The following is a 21,349-nucleotide window of genomic DNA, read 5'->3' as shown; positions in this document are numbered from 1 at the left end:
GACTCTCTCACGCCCTCTTGCTAGGCCTACCTTGGCTCCAGAGACATGCACCCGTGCTTGACTGGCAGACCGGAGAAGTCCTTCGCTGGGGACAGGACTGCCATAAGACATGCCATAATTGATGCATTCTTAGATGCCATGTTTGCTTTTTGCAGGAGCAAGTGGTTAAAGTGCCAGGGATTTTATTGCAGCCGCACCTGTGCCATCCCTGAGGTGTACATCTATGTTCTGGTGCCCAAAAGAGTTCATAACATGTTAAAAAATTACAAAATGTGTCTTCTGCTTTTTGCATGTTTTTTCTTTTTACAAGAATTGTTGGAGCAAATTTTCTTTTGAAACCTTTTAATATCTGCTTTTTTATGTTTTTTTTTCTTGTAATATAGGAAAGCCTAAGGCTAGAAATAAAACCCATAATACACTGTACATGTAGACTTTAGTATCAAATAATTTCTGTCTGCGGCATTTGTGCAAACAAAACCGCTTTTATAAAAGCCTCAAACTTCTGTGTGAATCAGACATGAGATGTAACTTGATAGAAGATTACAGTTCGGGGAAGACTGGAAACATTCATACAGACGGCCAGTGGAGATGTAGTCAGTGACGGACTGTCTCCAAATATGGTTTTAGATCCGTAGTAGATGTTTCCTCATCATGAAGTAGTTATTTCTCATGTCACGTGAAATAAATATCTCCTGCATTATTGCTAATGCCAATTCCAGTGACGGAAAATGAGACGAGAATTAGCGTTATGGAAGGTGAGTCTATGAGAAACGTATTCAGCTGCAGACTTCGAGGAAGAAACTGCTTGTTGTCTGTGGCCTAAATTATAAAGGTTTTATTCCTAGATGTAAAGAAAAAACTAAATTTAAAATAATAAATCTCCTCGTATGTTTCCCCTTATTATCTCCAGTAATTGCATTATTACACAGGATTTTTATGATGTTACATCAGCTCATCTTCTTCTCATTCAGGTCTCTACAATACCGGATCCTCTCAGTGAAGATCTTCTATATAAGAAAATTTTCCTGATTTACCTATCAAAGATGGATATGGACAGGGACAAGATAGTGGAGAGGATATTACACCTCACCCTAGAGATCCTCTTCCGGCTTACTGGAGAGGTGAGATATTTTGATGATGTCACATTACATCATTCTTATCTATGGGAATAACAGATGGACAGAACTGGAGAGGTGAGGACTCTGGAAATGTCTGTAGTGAGATTTATTAATGTGTCTCTCCATAACCAGAGATTAATCACGGGGCCTCCACCTCGCCCCCTGATACATGAGGACATCAATGACCAGATCCTAGAACTCGCCTACAAGATGATTGAGCTGCTGACTGGAGAGGTGACACTGCTGGGAATGCTGGGACATTATACAGTAATACTATGAAGGGATCGGGGGATGACGGTATCATTGTATGTGTCAGGTTCCTATAAGGTGTCAGGATGTCGCCATCTATTTCTCCATGGAGGAGTGGGAGTATTTAGAAGGACACAAAGATCTGTACAAGGACATCATGATGGAGGTTCCCCAACCCCTCACATCACCAGGTAATAGACAGGACTAAATACACATGGCCTATAATTATCTGTATGTAAAGAATGAATTCAGTCCCTGTATGTGTTTCCTCCAGATCTATCCAGTAAGAGGACAACACCAGAGAGATGTCCCCGTCCTCTTCTTCCACAGGACTGTAAACAAGAAGATCCCAATGTTCCTCAGGATCATCAGGTAGATGGAGAGAAGGTGTCATGAGATCTCCCCTATGATGTGTAGACGGCTGTGAGGGTCTTGTGCTCAGTCTTGTTTCATCCACCAGTATTATATGTTTTATACTTGTATAATGAGAACGGTGGAGATGGCAGGATTAGAGCTGATCACACATGTGACTTCTCCATCTGTCTTTGACTTTTATAATATTTGTTTCAGGGTGAAGATCTGACTCATATTAATACTACAGAGACATATGTGAGGGGTGATGAGCGGTGTAAGGAGGAGATTCCTACATATGACTACCCAGGTGAGTAGTAACCACTAAATGCAGAGAAGTCACAGATTCTTCTCAGTCACCGGCTGTGGATGCTTTATCGGTGGTGTAGTCCGGCCATATCACAATCGTGTGATCACCATTTTGCTGCTAGACCACAACATTCTCCTCCTTCCGAAAATATTCAATTTACTTTGTGTAATTGTGAAAGCCCTTTTCTATAGAACTTACAACCTGGAGGATCTACCTAACCCCTGGGATTAGTAGACGCTGACCGTTACCTGCCCAAGTCTGTAAACTACAAAGCCAAATGACAGCGTACGTAGAAAGTGCTGACAAGTGAGAAAATCACTTGAAGAAAAATTATGATGGGACTGTAAGAGAAAGCGGAGGGTAATGATGCTGTTGGCTTCCTAGATCCCTGATATCTTATTGGATGAATCTACCTTCTATTCCTTCTGTGCTGCTGAATGTGCTCGTATGGTGCCTACAAGACCAGGTCCAGTCTTTCTGGCCAAAGTTTGCTTTTTTGATCGATAACATTAAATGTCCAGTGAGGGACAAGTGTAAATTTCTGTACAATAACAACAGAGTTTCCCTTTATCCCGACTTTTCAATTTCTTTTTAAACCAACTAACTTCAAACAGGATTTTGATAAACTACATAAAAAACATTACACCTGTGCCATGATATACAGTTAGGTCCATATATATTTGGACAGAGACAACATTTTTCTAATTTTGGTTCTAGACATTACCACAATGAATTTTAAACAAAACAATTCAGATGCAGTTGAAGTTCAGACTTTCAGCTTGAGGGTATCCACATTAAAATTGGATGAAGGGTTTAGGAGTTTCAGCTCCTTAACATGTGCCACCCTGTTTTTAAAGGGACCAAAAGTAATTGGACAATTGACTCCAAGGCTATTTCATGGACAGGTGTGGGCAATCCCTTCGTTATGTCATTCTCAATTAAGCAGATAAAAGGCCTGGAGTTGATTTGAGGTGTGGTGCTTGCATTTGGAAGGTTTTGCTGTGAAGTAAACATGCGGTCAAAAGAGCTCTCCATGCTGGTGAAACAAGCCATCCTTAAGCTGCAAAAACAGAAAAAAACCATCCGAGAAATTGCTACAATATTAGGAGTGGCAAAATCTATAGTTTGGTACATCATGAGAAAGAAAGAAAGCACCGGTGAACTCATCAATGTAAAAAGACCTGGGCGCCCACGGAAGACAACAGTGGTGGATGATCGCAGAATAATCTCCATGGTGAAGAGAAACCCCTTCACAACAGCCAACCAAGTGAACAACACTCTCCAGGAGGTAGGCATATCAATATCCAAATCTACCATAAAGAGAAGACTTCATGAAAGTAACTACAGAGGGTTCACTGCACGGTGCAAGCCACTCATAAGCATCAAGAATAAAAAGCCTAGACTGGACTTTGCTTAAAAACATGAAAAAAAAGCCAGCACAGTTCTGGAAGAACATTCTATGGACAGATGAAACCAAGATCAACCTCTACCAGAATGATGGAAAGAGAAAAGTATGGCGAAGGCGTGGTACAGCTCATGATCCAAAGCATACGACATCATCTGTAAAACACGGCGGAGGCAGTGTGATGGCGCGGGCATGCATGGCTGCCAGTGGCACTGGGTCACTAGTGTTTATTGATGATCTGACACAGGACAGAAGCAGCCGAATGAATTCCTTATGTATTCAGAGCCATACTGTGTGCTCAGATCCAGCCAAATGCAGCCAAACTGATTGGTCGTCGTTTCATACTACAGATGGACAATGACCCAAAACATAAAGCCAAAGCAACCCAGGAGTTTATTAAAGCAAAGAAGTGGAATATTCTTGAATGGCCAAGTCAGTCACCTGATCTCAACCCAATTGAGCATGCATTTCATTTGTTAAAGACTAAACTTCAGACAGAAAGGCCCACAAACAAACAGCAACTGAAAACCACCGCAGTGAAGGCCTGGCAGAGCATCAAAAGAAGGAAACACAGCGTCTGGTGATGTCCATGAGTTCAAGACTTCAGGCAGTCATTGACAACAAAGGGTTTTCAACCAAGTACTAGAAATGAACATTTTATTTACAATTATTTAATCTGTCCAATTACTTTTGGTCCCTTTAAAAACAGGGTGGCACATGTTAAGGAGCTGAAACTCCTAAACCCTTCATCCAATTTTAATGTGGATACCCTCAAATGAAAGCTGAAAGTCTGAACTTCAACTGCATCTGAATTGTTTTGTTTAAAATTCATTGTGGTAATGTCTAGAACCAAAATTAGAAAAATGTTGTCCCTGTCCAAATATATATGGACCTAACTGTATCTCTAAGCTGTGCGTGGCTGATGGCTGTAATACACATCTATTCACGCCTGCAGGAGATGTGGTGGCATGGCTCGAGCCCTGGTTTCATGGATTCACTCCACGTCATAAATTCCATTATGTTTTCAATCCTAAAGAATTCAGATTACTGCACAATCTCTCCTGAAATGGGGGCACTAATACTTTCTCTACTCTTCTGGTCAGGATTCATCATACCTCCAATGGTCCACCATAAATGAGTGCGACTCCGGTTTAGTGTTGGATTTTTCCCTTCATACATATGTTGTTGTTGGGGATGTTACATGTTTATATATTCTTTCTTTTTTTACAAGTTCATTCTGTATGATAGTCTGATTGTGGTGGGATCGGCCGGCCTCACTTATGTGTCTCTGTAACTCCCTGGTAGTCTTTCAAAAAGATCTCCATTGCCTCTTCCAAATGCCCGAGATCTAAATTTAAGACCCCCCAGCTCTGCAGTATTGTAAAAAACTTCACTTTAAATGTCTAATATTTCTTCTTGACACTCATGTGACAGAAAATATTGTCCCTTACGATAGTTTAGATTGCCAAGAGCCACCGAGCCCCAGACTTTAATTACCCCAGAGAGGTTTCACCACTAGTTACTCATTTTTCTCTGATGGAGACTGTTGAGTTTGATCATTTCAGTAGATGTTTTAATGTCTATACTCACAGTTTTTGACTTCAATAATCCTCTGATTTAACCCCTTCCCGTGTCACTTTATGTGGTGATAATTCTGGAATTCTTCACAAAGGATAAGAGGAAACAAATGGACCTTACAAATTATTTTCCAACTTCTCTTGAATCTGACAATCCCCTATATACGGTTGTACACTACTGTCTGGGCACATGGCAGGGTAAGAAGGGAAGGAGCGCCATTTAGCTATTTGAAAGCAGATCTTAACTGGAATAGTTCGCAGACGCAATGTATTAGGGGCGCTGTTCATGGTCACCTGGCAGCTCAAAAGATGGCCACCACAAACAGGCTTGTCACTATCTACCCTCTTTACAGATTTCACAAATGACTTTGCTCATCACCCTTTAACCCCTCTACATGGATCTGGACTTACACAGAGACCCCTAGGCTTGGGCCATAGTGTTACCTGCTGTTCTGTGGAGTGAGATGGGAATAAGAATAGTCAGGTAGCCGGATCAGAACCAGGAGGGCAGAGAAAATACAAAATCAGAAGACACGAGTAGTCAGTAAACGGGCCGAGGTCACAACAGGAACCAAATACACAAGCCGGGAGCTGAGCACAGAGGACTGAACCAGAGGAGAACACGGCTGGATCTGGCAGCTTCCGGCAATATGCTTCCAGCTTTAGTAGGGTGCGGTGCTTTCCAAATGGCTGAAGCAGGGAGCAGGTTACTCCAGCTGGACAGCACACACACCCATACTGCCAGACTGGATGGTACTACTGGTCCCAGGCTACCTAATCTTAGTGGCTGGACAGAGCCTGCGCCTTTTACTCCATATTTGGGAGGCAGAATGAACAAACAGTTGAACACCACGCTCCACTGGTTCATCCTATGAGGTTTTCTATTAGATGGTCATTGTCCTGGTGAATAAATGAATTTTTTTTTTTTATATAACTTGCCTTTATTTACAGACAGTTTAAGTAGAAATATTCAAAAATATAAAATTCAAGGATTTTTTATTAAACAATAATAATTGGTTTTATTCTTGGCAGATGACTGTACCAGGAGATCAGAGGGACAGGAGATTTTTATATCAGATGATCTTGAGATCCCACAGGATACAATTGAAGTGAATACCATTACTCCAGATCTACCATCATCCCTTCACAGCAAAGATCTGTCATCTGATCCTATGAAACAGGTCCTGTCTTCTGATTCATTACCGACTACTGAGGGAAATCAAACTCACAAAATAAGCATTAAAAAACAAACTGCTCCTAAAGCAAAGAAGCCATTTTCACGTTCAGAATATAGAAATAGTTTTCCTCTCAAAAAGTCTTTTCTCAAACATCAAAAAATTCACACAGTGAAGAATATATTTTCTTGCTCCAAGTGTGGGAGATGTTTTAATCAGAAATCAAATCTTGTTAGGCATGAGAGAACTCACACAGGAGAGAAGCCATTTTCCTGTTCAGAATGTGTGAAATGTTTTACAGAGAAATCAACTCTTATCAAGCATCACAAAACTCACACAGGGGAGAAGCCATTTTCATGTTCAGATTGTGGGAAATGTTTTAACCGGAAATCTAGTTTTCTTAAGCACCAGCGAACTCACACAGGGGAGAAGCCATTTTCATGTTCAGAATGTGGGAAATGTTTTACAGAGAAATCAAATCTTATCAAGCATCACAAAACTCACACAGGGGAGAAGCCATTTTCATGTTCAGATTGTGGGAAATGTTTTGTACAGAAATCACATCTTAATATACATCAGAGAACTCACACAGGGGAGAAGCCATTTTCTTGTTCAGAATGTGGGAAGTGTTTTGCAAAGAAATCAAATCTTATCAAGCATCACAAAACTCACACAGGGGAGAAGCCTTTTTCATGTTCAGAATGTGGGAAATGTTTTACAGAGAAATCAACTCTTATCAAACATCAGAGAACTCACACAGGTGAGAAGCCTTTTTCTTGTTCAGAATGTGTGAAATATTTTACAGAGAAATCATCTCTTATCACACATCAGAGAACTCACACAGGGGAGAAGCCATTTTCTTCAGAATGTGTGAAATATTTTACAGAGAAGTCAGCTCTTATTGCACATCAGAGAACTCACACAGGGGACAAGCCATTTTCTTGTTCAGAATGTGGGAAATGTTTTGCAAAAAAATCAAAGCTTATCAAACATCAGAGAACTCACACAGGGGAGAAGCCTTTTTCATGTTCAGAATGTGGAAAATGTTTTGCAGAGAAATCAACTCTTACCAGTCATCAGAGAACTCACACAGGAGAGAAGCCATTTTCATGTTCAGAATGTGGGAAATGTTTTACAGCGCAGTCTACTCTTATAAAACATCACAAAACTCACACAGGGGAGAAGCCATTTTCATGTTCAGAATGTGGGAAATGTATTGTAAAGAAATCAAAGCTTATCACACATCAGAGAACTCACACAGGGGAGAAGCCTTTTTCATGTTCAGAATGTGGAAAATGTTTTGCAGAGAAATCAACTCTTATCAACCATCAGAGAACTCACACAGGAGAGAAGCCATTTTCATGTTCAGAATGTGGGAAATGTTTTACAGCGCAGTCTACTCTTATAAAACATCACAAAACTCACACAAGGGAGAAGCCATTTTCATGTTCAGATTGTGGGAAATGTTTTGTACAGAAATCAGATCTTAATAAACATCAGAGAATTCACATAGGGAAGAAGCCTTTTTCTTGTTCAAAATGTGGGAAATGTTTTAACCAGAAAGCGAATCTTGATAACCACCGGAGAACCCACACAGGGGAGAATGCCACAACTACACCCAACTAGTCTCTGTACAGACAAGAAAGGCCCTAGCTGCACAACTAAAAACACCACCACTGACCTAACTCCTTAATAAGCCGTTGAGGAGTTTCTCGTACCTCCTGAGGAACCAGAGGGGAGGCTGCAACACACTGTCAACAAGGGGAAAGAAAAGTATGAAGTAAAATACGAAAACCCTGAATGAGAAACAAAAACACATTCATATAGGGCGAAGAAGTCAAGCTAAGGAGAACAAAAAATAGAAGGAACAAGTATAATCTCTCAAAAACCTATCATTGTTAGAATGAAAAGGTACTGGGAGGGAAAGTAAACTGACCGGGAGGATAGTTTCACCTTTGTGGTGAAACTTACAAAATTCATCCTCATCCACTGTATATGTAAAACCTGTCCATTTATAATGATCACGGACAAGATAAAGATTCCCAACTCACATCAGGACCACAAGATCCCAGGTACTTTCAGCTGCATCACATCTAATGTACTTAATTATATGTACCAAATGTCCAACTGGGGGTCTGTATGTAGGGGAGACAAGGCAAAAACTTAGAACAAGGATGAATTCTCATCGCCACACAAAAAAAGACAAAAAGAATAGATCTACTTGTGGCCACTTATTTTTACGGCCACAACTTCTTCTCCCTTTCCAAAACTGATATTTCTGCTTCACATCACTTGTCTCATCTATTGCATTATTCCTGTGCCACGTTGTGTATAAATATGTGACTCTTCAGATTTTGTGTTATACTATGTCTGATGAAGAGACCTGAGTAGTCTCGAAAGCTTACTGACTAATGGCTAACTGAAAAGATGGTATCAAAAACTGAGGACTCTCAAACTGTAATATTTGTCTCCATACAGCAATTTTAAGATCTCTCCACAGGTGTTCAATGGGATTTAGATCCAGACTCCTTGTTGGTCAGAACTCTCCAGCACTTTGTTTCCATCCATTTTCTGGGTGCTTCTTGAAGTATGTTTGGGGTCATTGTCATGCTGGAAGACCAATGACCTAGGACGCAAATCCAGCTTTCTGACACTAGGCACTACATTGTGACCCAAGATCCTTTGCTAATCTTCAGATTTCATGATGTCTTGCACACAGTCAAGGCACCTAGTGCCAGAGGCAGAGAATCAACCCCAAAACACCTTTGAACCTCCAACATATTTGACTGTATGGGTTGTAAATTTATTGATTATGCTGCGTACCTTGGACAAAGGAACATGCTTATCCCTAAAGATGGACTTATAACCTTGAAATTGTTGATATTTTTCAACAATTTTGGTTCTCAAATCCTCAGACAGTTCTCTTCTCCTTTTTCTGTTTTCTCCATGCTTAGTGTGGCATACATATGCACACAATGCAAAGATTGAATCAACTTCTCCCTTTTTTATCTAGTTTTAGTTGTGATTTTCATATTGCCCACACCTGTTAATTGCGTTTGAACAAGCTTCACATACTTGAAACAAAGTTGTTTACCTACAATTTTGTCCGGCCTATTTTGTGTGAAATTATGTTCAATTTGCCTTTTTCTCTCTGTTTTCTTGTGTTGTTCCAATATACGCAAAGGAAATAAACGTGTATAACAAAACATGTAATTGCAATAATTTTCTGTGAGAATTACTTCATTTTCTGGAACAATTTCAAGGGATCCAACACTTTTCACCATGACTTGTTTTTGTTGCCTTTTTAATTTGTTGCAGCATTTCATCCTCTACGTGTTCAGCTATATTAGGAGGCTTGTAGCAAAGTCCAGTTAGCAGCTTTCCATTATTGCCATGTCCATGTACATTTACCCAGACTGATTCTACATCAGGAATGTAAAACTCACAACATGAAAACTTTGACAAAGTCGTGGGCCAACCAGTATACAGTATAATGGGCCCCACATCCTCCTCCATACATAAGAAACAAGAGGAAAAAACTTCAAGTCAGAGTCCCATATAATAGTGAAAAAATTACAAAATGTTATTAATTATAATTTATACAGAAAAAAATATGAATCGCAGAAACAGAGACAGTTAATAGTAAAACAATGGAGGAGCACTAATGAGCATGAGACAAATTAACATGATTCTTTTCTGATGTAAATACATAATTGGGCTTCCAAAAAATAAGAATATATTGTTAAAATGCAGTGAAGCATTCAATAAAAGTGCAGGTGCTTGTGAGGTAGGTCAGAAGTAGTTGCTATATAAGAGGTTAGTTATACCGCTGTCTGTATATAGGTACTAATATAGATAGCTCATACCGGGGACAGCAGAGCTTTATAAGTGGTATCAGTGCCCTGACCTCTTAGGCTACAGGGTAAAAGTATATCCTAATACATATTAAAGCCTAGAAAATGCTCCTAAGTAGGAAAAAAGATTAAAGAACGGCAGCAAAAAGAGTGTAGCATGAATCCTATAGAATACTTACAGCCAGTGGATGTGAACACGCCCCTGAATTGCGCTCACCCTGATGCGCGTTTCGGCACGGCTGCCTTCATCAGGAGGTGGCGTCAATGAAGGTGGGTAGGGTTTAAAAAGGGCCCTTGAGCCAATAGAAAAGGAGGTGTGTAGTCTCTCCGCCAATGGGTGTGGGGAGGGCGTGGCATGACACATGGCAATCACCGCTACACCGCCGCATCCATGGCAACCGCGTCATATGATCCATCACGCTGCAAGTACGTGGGGAACCACGTGATCATGCGTCATGGAGCACAGATTGATACGGCCAGCGAGGACACCACAGAGAACAGTGAAGCCATGCGTACCGCCCAGTCCACAGACATATAGTCAAACACAACCGGAGAGAAAAAGAAACAAGCATAATGGGGTAAACTGTCAATAATAGCATAGCCCAAATGTATATATGTATCTAAGGGGTATAGGCAATAGCCAGTTCTATATAAGTCAGAGAAGTTAATTGGCCATGACAAAACAAAGTATATATTTAAGAAAAGCATGAAGTATAACACGATTATATGAGATCATAGTATAAATGCATAATAAGAAATAAGAAAATATCTCTCAATATATCGATCTATAAATGTGAAATATATACAATAATAACTGGACAAAATGCGCACACAGGAAAAAAGTTACAGATCTTGAGAGACAATCCAGTGCCAGCAATTATGTCCATGTTATCCAATAGCAGAATGGAAGTCCTCAACGTCATTGACAGATAGAAATTATTAACTACTACCCAACCATACTAGATAAAAAGGTAAGACAAATAAAATAGCTAAAACAATGTGGATATAGGTGATCAAAGTCCAAATCCATCGGCTCTCTTTCTGGGCTAATAGTTGGCTCACTCGACCTTCCCTAATATTAGTGGTGATCATGTCAATACCCCGAACTTTGTTTAGATGCGTCACACTTATGGTGTATTCTCAAATGCTTGGGAATAGTTTTAACGTAGAAATATCCGTTTCATTTACCGCCGCTTCAATACCTAGGACGTGTTCACGTGTTCTTGTCTTAAGTTATCTAGTTGTGAGCCTTAGGCTGTGTGCCCACGATGCTTTTTAATGCGTTTCTGCAGCGTTCTTGCAGCTGCGGAAACGCATTAAAAACGCATGGTGGAAGGCCTGCCATGTTCCCCAATGATAATCTGCATGTGCTGTGCACATGCTGCGGAAATTTCCGCTGCGGATTATCATTGCGGAAAAAAACGCAGCACTACCAATTATTTTGCGGAAATGCTGCGTTTTCGCCGCCATTGACTTGCATTGGAACGCACCAATTACGCAAGACTGCATCTGTACTTGCGTTATTGGCGCGTTCTAATGTGCAGATGGTACCCGGGTGTAGAGGAGAGAAGAGTCTCCTCCACACCCAGGTACCATTAAAAAATCTGTAAAAAAAGAATAAAATAAAAAATAAATGTATATTTACCTTCCGGCGGCCCGCGCTGCGCTCCTCCTTGCTTCCCGGCACTTTGCAGTGGATTGAAGGACCTGCGCTGAAGTCAGAGTCATGTGACGGGTCACTCGACGCTGACGTCGGCAGGTCTTTCAATCCACCGCTGCGGGCACCGAGCGAAGCAAGCCAGCGCGGGCCATCGGAGGGTAAGTATATATTTATTTTTTTATTTTTAACCACTCTCTCGGGTCACACTATATAAATCCTTGCAGTTTGCATGGATTTATATAGTGTGAACTAGTTGTCACAAGCACTTTCCAAGTGATGCTAATCGCTTGGAAAGCGCTTGTCAATCCGCATGCAGAAATGTCAGTGAATAACGCTCCATTTCCGCATGTCCCTGGCAGGAAAACGCATGTACAATCCGCATGTGTTTTTTTCTGCCAGGGAGATGCAGAAACGCTCAGGAAAAAATCCTGAGCATTTCTGCATCGTGTGCACATAGCCTTACATAGATTTTAGGACAGCGGCATGTCGCATAATAGACCACCGCTTTAGAGGTACAAGTTATCGGTTTGGTGATCTAATAGGTCCTAGAGCCCTGGGAATCTGTGAAAGAGTTAGCATGTTCGACATTAGGACACGCCACAGATCAACCACATGGTACACATCCATTTACTGGAGGTGGTCTTTTCAAAAAATTAGGGGGAGTGGTAGGATAATGATGGCTTCTCATAAGATGATCACAGAGATTTTTTGCCTTTCTGAAGGTGATTTGCTGTCTGTCTGGTAGATATTTTGCCAACATGGGGTCAGTCATTAAGATGGGCCATGATTTGTTAAGACAGTCACGTAATTCTGTAGCTTTAGAGTGGAATGTTGTAATGAACCGTAACTAGTGATGAGCCAGCATGCTCGCAACTGCTCGCCCGAGCATCTCACTGCTCGCAACTGCTCGGCGCTCGCCGAGTATTTCCGGGGTTGCTCGGTGGGAGCTCGGGTCCCCTCCCTGCATGTTTGGCGCTCTTTAGAGCCCCAATGAACATGCAGGGATTGTCTGCCCCACACTGTAAAGCCGCAGCCATGTTGGTTGTGGCATTACAGTGATTGGCTGGCCGCACAGGGTCATCAGGTCTATATCAGACCTAGCGCCACCATGCTAGGCAGGCAGGCAGGGTATACAGCAGACTGCAGTGCACATAGCAAGAGGCTCCATTCCAATTCTGTCTGCTGGTGCTTTTACAGATATTTGTAGAAGTAGCACCAGGTCTCAGGAGCCAGGAATAATTTTTTTTTATCTTTATCCTGATTATTTGCTTAAAAGTCAATCCAAAGAACACTGTTTTTCTCCGCCATTTGCTTGTTGGCACTGCAGAATACAGCCAGGTCCTTTCCATATTACAGCGCTAAAAATCCAGCTATTTAAAACGGTGGTTTGTCCATCACACGGATCACATATGATTGCGCTAAAAATATTGCCATTTCTGGCCTCCATTGAAATTTTGTTTGTGTGTCAGTGAACTTACTGACACAAGGTCGGCACTGTTAAAAATAGTTACCTACAGGCCAGCTATTTAAAACTGTGGTTTGTCCGTCACACGGATCACATATAACTTCGCTCCAAATTCAGCCATTTGTAGTGAGCGTGGAAGATATTGTCCTCCATTTAAAATGGGCAAGGCATGTGGCAACGGACGGGGAACTGGACATGATGGTGATGGTGCATGCAGAGGACGTGGCCGTGGGCAAGCTGAAATTGTGGCACAACAAACACCCACATCTTCTCGCTTCACCTTCCTGTCCCAATTAATAGAGGACCGCAGTACACCACTATTGAACACAGAGCAGTGTGAAAAGGTTATTGGTTGGATAGCACATAATGCTTCCAGTCACTTAGCCACCACCACCCTGTCTTCTACACGGTCGAGTCTCAGTAGCCGTAAGTCTGGACCGCATATTCCTCACCCTGATCCTCCTTCCTCCCACTATGCCTAGTGTCCGGAGACAACTGATCCCACACTTGGACATTCCGAAGAGCTGTTCACTTTTCCATTTATAAATTTGGGCCGCTTGCCTGGTCCACTTGAAGCGGGGCAAGAGGAGATCACATATAGCTATGCTCAAATATTTGAGCAACCAAGGTCATACGAAGGCGGCGGTGGGAAAGTGTCACAAGAGGTGGACAGTGATGAGACACAATTGCCAGAAAGGAGGAGGACCAGAGTGCGGAAGTGGAAGACAAGGTGGTGCATGATATAGTAACTTACCCAACTTGGCAGGAGGACATGCAGAGCGAGGCAGCAAACAGGGGTAGGGAGGTAGAGCAACCCAAAAGGCAGGAAGAAGCAGTGTTGAAGCCACAGACAGAAGGCGGGCAACCGTTCCCCATAACACCAACACGACGGAAGTGGCCAGTACAACTGTTAGATCTTCCCCAGTCTGGTTGTTTTTTAAAGACTCTACCGATAACCCCAAAAAGGCCATTTGCACCACCGGCCAGGCCAGCATCAGCAGGGTAGCAAAACTACCAGCCTGACCACCACCAGCATGATCAGGCACATGGCAGCAAAGCACCTGACTTTGTGGGCCGAAACCCAGGGTCCAGGAACAGTGTCTGCGGGTGACACCACTGCTTCTTCTGCTGTTGTGCGTGCAAGCCAATCCCCTGTCCATGGTGCATGTGAAGATGCCTCCTGCCCGGCACCTGTCGTTGCACACTCTCAAGTAGCAGCATCAGGAAGCACGTCCTTGTCCCAGTGCAGCGTTCAGTTGTCCATACCCCAGTCCTTGGAATGCAAGCGCAAATACGCAGCCAACGTCCCACAGGCCACACTACTAAATTCCCACATTTCACGACTGCTTGCGCTCGAAATGTTGCCTTTTAGCAACCAGAATTCCGCAAGCATTTCGCAACCTGATGGCGGCGGCCGTCCCTTGGTACTCGGTCCCCAGCCGCCACTATTTCTCCCAGTGTGCCGTCCCCGCATTACGCAAGCACGTGTCCCAAAACATTAGCCGTGCCCTCAACAACGCAGTTACCGGGAAAGTCCACCTAACCACGGACACGTGGACAAGTGCTTGTGGGCAGGGACGGTACATCTCGCTGACGGAACACTGGGCTAACATACTGGAAGTGGGGACCCAGTCGGATCTTGGGACGGAACACATCCTCCCGATGCCGAGGATTGCGGTCCCTAGGTCAATCAGGGTTGCCCCCAAAGTCTATAGCTCCAGCACCTCATCCTCCTCAGCCTCTTCCTCCTCTGCAGCCTCCATCTCCGAAATGACCACATCAGTCACAAGCTGGAAGCACTGCCTTGGCCAAGCGGCAACAGGCTGTGCTGAAGCTAATATGCTTAGGTGACAAATCGCACAATGCTGAAGAGTTCACTCATCTCTAGTCATGAGATCTCCCCTATGATGTGTAGATGTCTGTGAAGGTCTTGTGCTCAGTCTTGTTTTATCCACCAGTAGTAAGTAACGCCTTTCCACTTGGCATTATATGCCTCTGTTCCCTAGCGCTGCTTCCTACTGGTGTCCTGCTTCACTAGCAATCCGTCTGGTGAAGGTCATGGTTTAACCACTTTGCACCAGAGCCTGTTTTTGCCTTCGTGACCGGGCCAATTTTTTCAATTCTGACCACTGTCACTTTATGAGGTAATTACTCTGGAATGCTTCAACGGATTCCCCTGATTCTGAGATTGTTTTTTCATTACATATTGTACTTCATGATAGTGGTAAAATTTCTTCGATATCACTTGAGTTTATTTGTGAAAAAAATCGGAAATTTGGCGAAAATTTTGCAATTTTCAAACTTTGAATTTTCATGCCCTTAAATCAGAGAGATATGTCACACAAAATAGTTAATAAATAACATTTCCCACATGTCTACTTCACATCAGCACAATTTTGGAACCAAAATTTTTTTTTGTTAGGGAGCTATAAGGGTTAAAAGTTGACCAGCGATTTCTCATTTTTACAACAAAATTTACAAAAACATTTTTTTAGGGACCACATCTTATTTGAAGTGACTTTGAGGGGCTTTTATGACAGAAAATACCCAAAAGTGATACGATTCTAAAAACTGCACCCCTCAATGTGCTCAAAACCACATTCAAGAACTTTATTAACTCTTCAGATGCTTCACGGAAATTTTTGGAATGTGGAAGAAAACAATGAACATTTAACTTTTTTTCACAAAACTGATACCCCATATGTGGTGCAAAACCACTGTTTGGGCGCACGGCATGGCTCGGAAGGAGCACCATTTGACTTTTGGAATGGAAATTTGACTGGAATCGATAGCGGACGCCATGTTGCATTTGGAGAGCCCCTGAGGTGCCTAAACAGAGGAAACCCCCAACAAGTGACCCCATTTTGGAAACTAGACCCCTCAAGGAGCTTATCTAGATGTGTGGTGAGCACATTGAACCCCCAGGGGCTTCACAGAATTTTATAATGTTGAAGTGTGAAAATAAAAAAACACATTTTTAACACAAAACTGCTACTTTAGCCTCAAATTTTTAATTTTCACAAGGGCAGCCAGAAAAAATGGACCCCAAAATGTGTTGTGCAATTTCTCCTGAGCACACTGATACCCCATATGTGGTGCAAAACCACTGTTTGGGCGCACGGCATGGCTCGGAATGTAAGGAGTGCCATTTGACTTTTGGAATGGAAATTTGGTTGGAATCGATAGCGGACGCCTTGTTGCATTTGGAGAGCCCCTGAGGTGCCTAAACAGAGGAAACCCCCAACAAGTGACCGAATTTTACAATCTACTCCTCTGTATAAATTAATCTAGTCGTGGGAAAATAAGTAGATAGGTAAATGGTCACTAAACCCATAGATGAATTCCCAGAGAGGTGTCATTTCCAAAATGGGGTCACTTCAGGGGGGATTCTGCTGTTCTGCCACTTTTCAGAGGGCTAAGTACCAGTACTAAATAATCCCCCCTGAAATGACCCCATTTTGGAAATGACACCCCTCTGGGAATTCATCTATGGGTTTAGTGACCATTTTAACTCAATGGATGATTTCCAGAAACAAGCACGCAATGGAAGGTTTAGATTCTGGAGAACCCCCCCACCCCTGGAAATGAAGTGAGCTCTACTCGAATGTGTCATTCACTAAATGAACCAAATGTTTGAATGACATAATGGGATACATTTTTACAGTTTAAAAAATGTGGTTCTGTGTGGAAGATTTTAAAGCAGTCAGTGACGCATAAGGCTGGCAATGATGGGCATTGTGGGCAATAGTAGCGGGTATCACGCCTCATTCCTCTCTTATTACATACACGACATCTTTTCTGGGGGTTCCTTCTCGTTTCCGTTGCTGGAATAAGTGCAATAAAATGTCGCTCAGTGAGTCTTTTCACATCCTCAGATTCTAATGGATGAGCGGGGCTAACACTTTCAAAAACAAGATTTTCAATTACCTTTTCTTGATAATCAAGAAAAGGATCTGAATTTCCTGCTTTTTTGTACAACACAAAAGAATTGTATGTGGCCACCTGAAACAAATAAATAACCAACTTTTTATATCAGGTATAGGACTTTCTTGATACCTGGTATGGCTGTAGAACCTGGTCTGCAAGGTCCACACCCCCCATGTGTTTGTTGTAGTCAATGACTGACACAGGTTTTTGCTTCGGAGTGGTGGATCCTAGTTCTACAGTGGCCCTTGTGGCATCTGTGTGGATCGAGCTGAGGACAAAACTATCCCTCTTATCCCTATATTTCAGGGCAAGCAGCTCTCCGTTGCGTACAGCCCCTGACTGCCCCTTTTGGAACTTTTGGTTGACCAATGGTTGTGGAAACCCCTGACAGTTTTTACGAATGGTCCCACAAGCTCCGGTGTTGTGTTCAACCAGACTTTTAAATAGGGGTATGCTGGTGTAATAATTGTCCACATATAGATTGTAGCCTTTTTGAAAAAAATGGACTTATCAGCTGCCAAACAATTTTTCCAGATGTCCCCAGATAAGTACGGCATCCTGGTGGGTTTAGTTGGCTATCTTTCCCCTCATATATGCGAAAAGCGGATGTGTATCCGGTTGAACTTTCGCACATTTTATAGAGCTTTATTCCAAACCTTACCCTTTTAGATGGGATAAATTGCTTGAGGTGCAGTCTTCCTTTGAATTTTACAAGGGACTCATCTATAGAAATATTTTGTGTTGTGGTGTAGAGCCTTAAGAATTTTTCTGACAAATTTTCAATGATGGGTCTAATTTTATATAACCTGTCATGTTCTGGGGCATTTCTGGGCAGGCATTGACTATTGTCGTTAAAATGCCAAAACCGCATGAGCATTTCATAACGGGTCCTAGGAAGAACGACTGAAAACATAGGGGTGGTTTGAACTGGGTGGTTGGACCAGTAGGATCGAATGCTCGGTTTTTTAACAAGCCCCATGGCAAACGTAAGTCCTAAAATTTTTTTTATTTCCGGGACATTAGTTGGTGTCCATAAATTTGCCCTAGCATAGTAAGATCGGGGATTCTGGCTTATGAATTGGGATGCGTATAAATTTGTTTCCACGACAATATGCTTCTAGCAAGCTGTCTGTAAAAAACAAATTAAAAAAATGAATTGGTCAAAAACCTTCCACCTCCACATTTATACCAGGAATGGCGTTGAAATCAGGGCTGAATGGAGCAGCCGAATCCGAAGCCTCCCATCTGGGAAATGCTAGATCATGTGGCAAAGCCCCTTGTACACTGGCGTGCACCAATTCACTAGTAGCAGGGACAGCGCTTGTACTGGGCAGTGTTCCCTGATTTGGAGACGTTTCTCCAGTAGCTCTATTTGCCCCTATTGTTGTACTGGTCCTTGGGCTTGAGGATGGAACAGAATCACTGCTCATTTCTGAGCTCTCAGTGTCGCCGCTACTAAAGCCCTCAAAATCCACATCTCCATCTGACATTGCACTGTCATCACTGTCAGAACATAGCAGGGCATACACCTCTTCTGCAGTATAAGTCTGACGGGCCATTTTATTTTTATATTTTTTGACTGGACTGAACGGACCGGACTGGACTGACTGGACTGGACTAACTGACCTGACAGGACTGACTGACAGGACTGATTGATCTGACAGGACTGACTGACTGACAGGACTGACTGATCTGACAGGACTGACTGATCTGACAGGACTGACTGATCTGACAGGACTGACTGACTGACAGGACTGACTGATCTGACAGGACTGACTAACCCTAACCTAACTCTTACTTCTTTTTTGATTTTTTTTGTTTCACTTTTACAGTGGCAAGGCTGACAGCTCTTGTCACACTGTTTCTCCTCTGCTCTCTCACTGAGATCGGAGGGGAAACAGTGTATTTATCAGTCAGATCGCCCGGGAAAGTTTGTTGCTAAAACAAACTTCCCTAGTGATCTCTCTGATTGGCTGGTGTGACGCTGACATCATCGAGACCTGAGCCAATCAGGTCTCGACGATGTCAGAGGTCACAGCACCGGGATCCCCTCTGCTGCTAAGGTATGTGGGGGTCCCGATCGCCGACCACCAGCTGTCACTATCTTTTAAATGCCGCGATCGCTATGGATCGCGGCATCTAGAAGATAGGAACAGGTTAACATCATGGGGACCTGATCCAATCAGGTCCCCATGATGCCACATGTCAGAGCTATCGCTCTGAACCGGTACCGCAGCGCTTGCAGGACCCCGGAGGTCCTGAGCGCTGCGGGACCACCCACCGTTTTTAAACGTCGGCGCTGCACAGAGCCCAGGCAGCGCCGACGTTTATGTACAGTGGGCGGTCGGGAACCGGTTAATGATCTAGTGGAAGGGTTGCATAGTAAAATAGCAATATTTGCAGATGATACTAAACTTTGTAAAGTAGTTAATACAGATGAGGATAGGGCACAGCTACAGGAGGATTTAGATAAATTGGGGAGTTGGGCCAAAAAATGGCAAATGGGGTTCAATGCCGATAAATGTAAGGTCATGCACATGGGAAAGAAAAACAGCAGTCACCCATACATATTAAATGAGAAACCGTTGGGGAAATCGGACATGGAGAAGGACCTGGGCGTCTTGGTTAACAGCAAATTAAATTGGAGTGCCCAGTGTCAGGCAGTAGCTGCGAAGGCAAATAGAGTCATGGCATGCATCAGAAGAGGAATAGGGGCATATGATGAGAACATTGTTCTTCCTCTGTATAAAGCGCTGGTAAGGCCGCACTTAGAATATTGTGCACAGTTCTGGGCTCCGGTGCTCAGGAAAGACATATTGGAGCTAGAGAGGGTACAAAGGAGGGCGACTAAGGTAATAAAGGGAATGGAGGGACTAGAATACCCAGAGAGGTTGTCAAAATTAGGCCTATTTACGTTGGAAAAGAGAAGGCTTAGGGGAGACTTCATAAACATGTATAAATACATCAGGGGGCAGTACAGAGATCTCTCCCATGACCTGTTTATACCAAGGATGGTGACAAAGACGAGGGGGCACACTATGCGTCAGGAGGAAAGGAGGTTCCTGCACCAGCATAGAAGGGGATTCTTTACGGTCAGAGCCGTGAGACTCTGGAACTCTCTGGGAGAGGAAGTGGTGATGTCCAACTCACTTAATGAGTTCAAGAGAGGCCTGGACGCCTTTCTTGAGAACAATAAAATTACATCTTATGCTTAGTGATAGTTAATTAATCCAGGGTTTTAATCTGACTGCCAGATTGGAGTCGGGAAGTGAATTTTTCCTCAATGATGTAAATTGGCCTATACCGCATGTTTTTTTTTTGCCTTCCCCTGGATCAACGCTGCGGAATAGCTGCAGTGCACAAGAAATAGGCTGAACTGGATGGACGCTTGTCTTTTTTCGGCCTTATAAACTATGTAACTATGTAATATCTACAAAGTGACAAGGAATCTGGTGGATTGGCGATTCCTAATGCACTAATATATTATATTGCAGCGCAACTGCAACATTTGGGTGGGTGGCATAGCGCTGCAAACCCAAATAATATTAAGGGGTTAATTACCTCAGGAACACCGTGGAATATTCCTATTCATATAGTTGAACTGAATGACCTTGAGCACAAGAAATCAATATACCCTACACTTGCTCTACTCTACAAGGTCTGGGATAGGGGTAACCATATAATGGAAATAGGAGACTGCATTGAATATACACCTACTAGCTATTGAACCTTTTCTACGCCCGGGTGGCGAGCATTTTTATTGGTATATGGTCTCCCATGCTGGTATGTGCTGCCCCCCTCCTTGTATTTGTGCTGCCCCCATCCTGTCCCCACCATCCAATCCTGGTATGCGTGGCACCCCTCACCCCCAATCCTGGTATACGTGGCAACCCTCACCCCCAATCCTGGTATGTGTGGCACCCCTCACCCCAAATCCTGGTATGCGTGACACCTCTCACCCCCAATCCTAGTATACGTGGCATCCCTCATCCTGGTATGCATGGCACCCTATCCCTCACTCCCAATCCCGGTATGCCTGGCACCCCTCACCCCCAATCCTGGTATGCGTGGCACCCCTCATCCCGGTATGCGTGGCACCCCTCACCCCCAATCCCGGTATGCGTGGCACCCCTCATCCTTATCCTGGTGTGTATGGTATCCCTCATCCTGGTATGCATGGCACCCCATCCCTCATTCCCAATCCCGGTATGCGTGGCACCCCCAATCCCGGTAAGCGTGACACCCCTCACCCCCAATC

The 21,349-nt window shown here is 43.2% G+C and overlaps 2 protein-coding genes across 2 annotated transcripts; both read left to right on the top strand.

Annotated features, from left to right (window-relative positions):
* The first annotated feature begins 785 nt into the window (after positions 1-785).
* On the top strand, positions 786-1,575 carry LOC141192493 (gastrula zinc finger protein XlCGF66.1-like). Its single transcript, XM_073662020.1, has 3 exons — positions 786-1,121; positions 1,251-1,352; positions 1,435-1,575. Exons 1-3 carry the CDS (start codon positions 888-890, stop codon positions 1,573-1,575), a joined length of 477 nt encoding a protein of 158 aa, XP_073518121.1. The 5' UTR covers positions 786-887.
* A 360-nt stretch (positions 1,576-1,935) lies between these two features.
* Positions 1,936-8,723, top strand: LOC141192487 (uncharacterized). Its single transcript, XM_073662015.1, has 2 exons — positions 1,936-2,028; positions 6,043-8,723. The coding sequence occupies exon 2, from the start codon at positions 6,183-6,185 to the stop codon at positions 7,809-7,811; it is 1,629 nt and encodes a 542-aa protein (XP_073518116.1). The 5' UTR covers positions 1,936-2,028; positions 6,043-6,182; the 3' UTR covers positions 7,812-8,723.
* Positions 8,724-21,349: the final 12,626 nt, after the last annotated feature.

The sequence above is a fragment of the Phyllobates terribilis genome, unplaced genomic scaffold (assembly GCF_046119375.1).
Source record: "Phyllobates terribilis strain yellow unplaced genomic scaffold, ASM4611937v1 Scaffold_62__1_contigs__length_8034531, whole genome shotgun sequence".
NCBI classification, from domain to species: Eukaryota; Metazoa; Chordata; class Amphibia; order Anura; family Dendrobatidae; genus Phyllobates; species Phyllobates terribilis.
The sequence above is the reverse complement of the archived record's forward strand: the minus strand, read 5'-3'. Positions and strand labels throughout refer to the sequence as shown.

Coding starts and splice junctions, on each gene's coding strand:
- LOC141192487 (XM_073662015.1), top strand. CDS start 6,183: ATGAAACAGGTCCTGTCTTCTGATTCATTACCGACTACTGAGGGAAAT.
- LOC141192493 (XM_073662020.1), top strand. CDS start 888: ATGTTTCCCCTTATTATCTCCAGTAATTGCATTATTACACAGGATTTT. Junction 1,122..1,250: donor TCTTCCGGCTTACTGGAGAG/GTGAGATATTTT, acceptor CTCCATAACCAG/AGATTAATCACGGGGCCTCC. Junction 1,353..1,434: donor TTGAGCTGCTGACTGGAGAG/GTGACACTGCTG, acceptor TGTATGTGTCAG/GTTCCTATAAGGTGTCAGGA.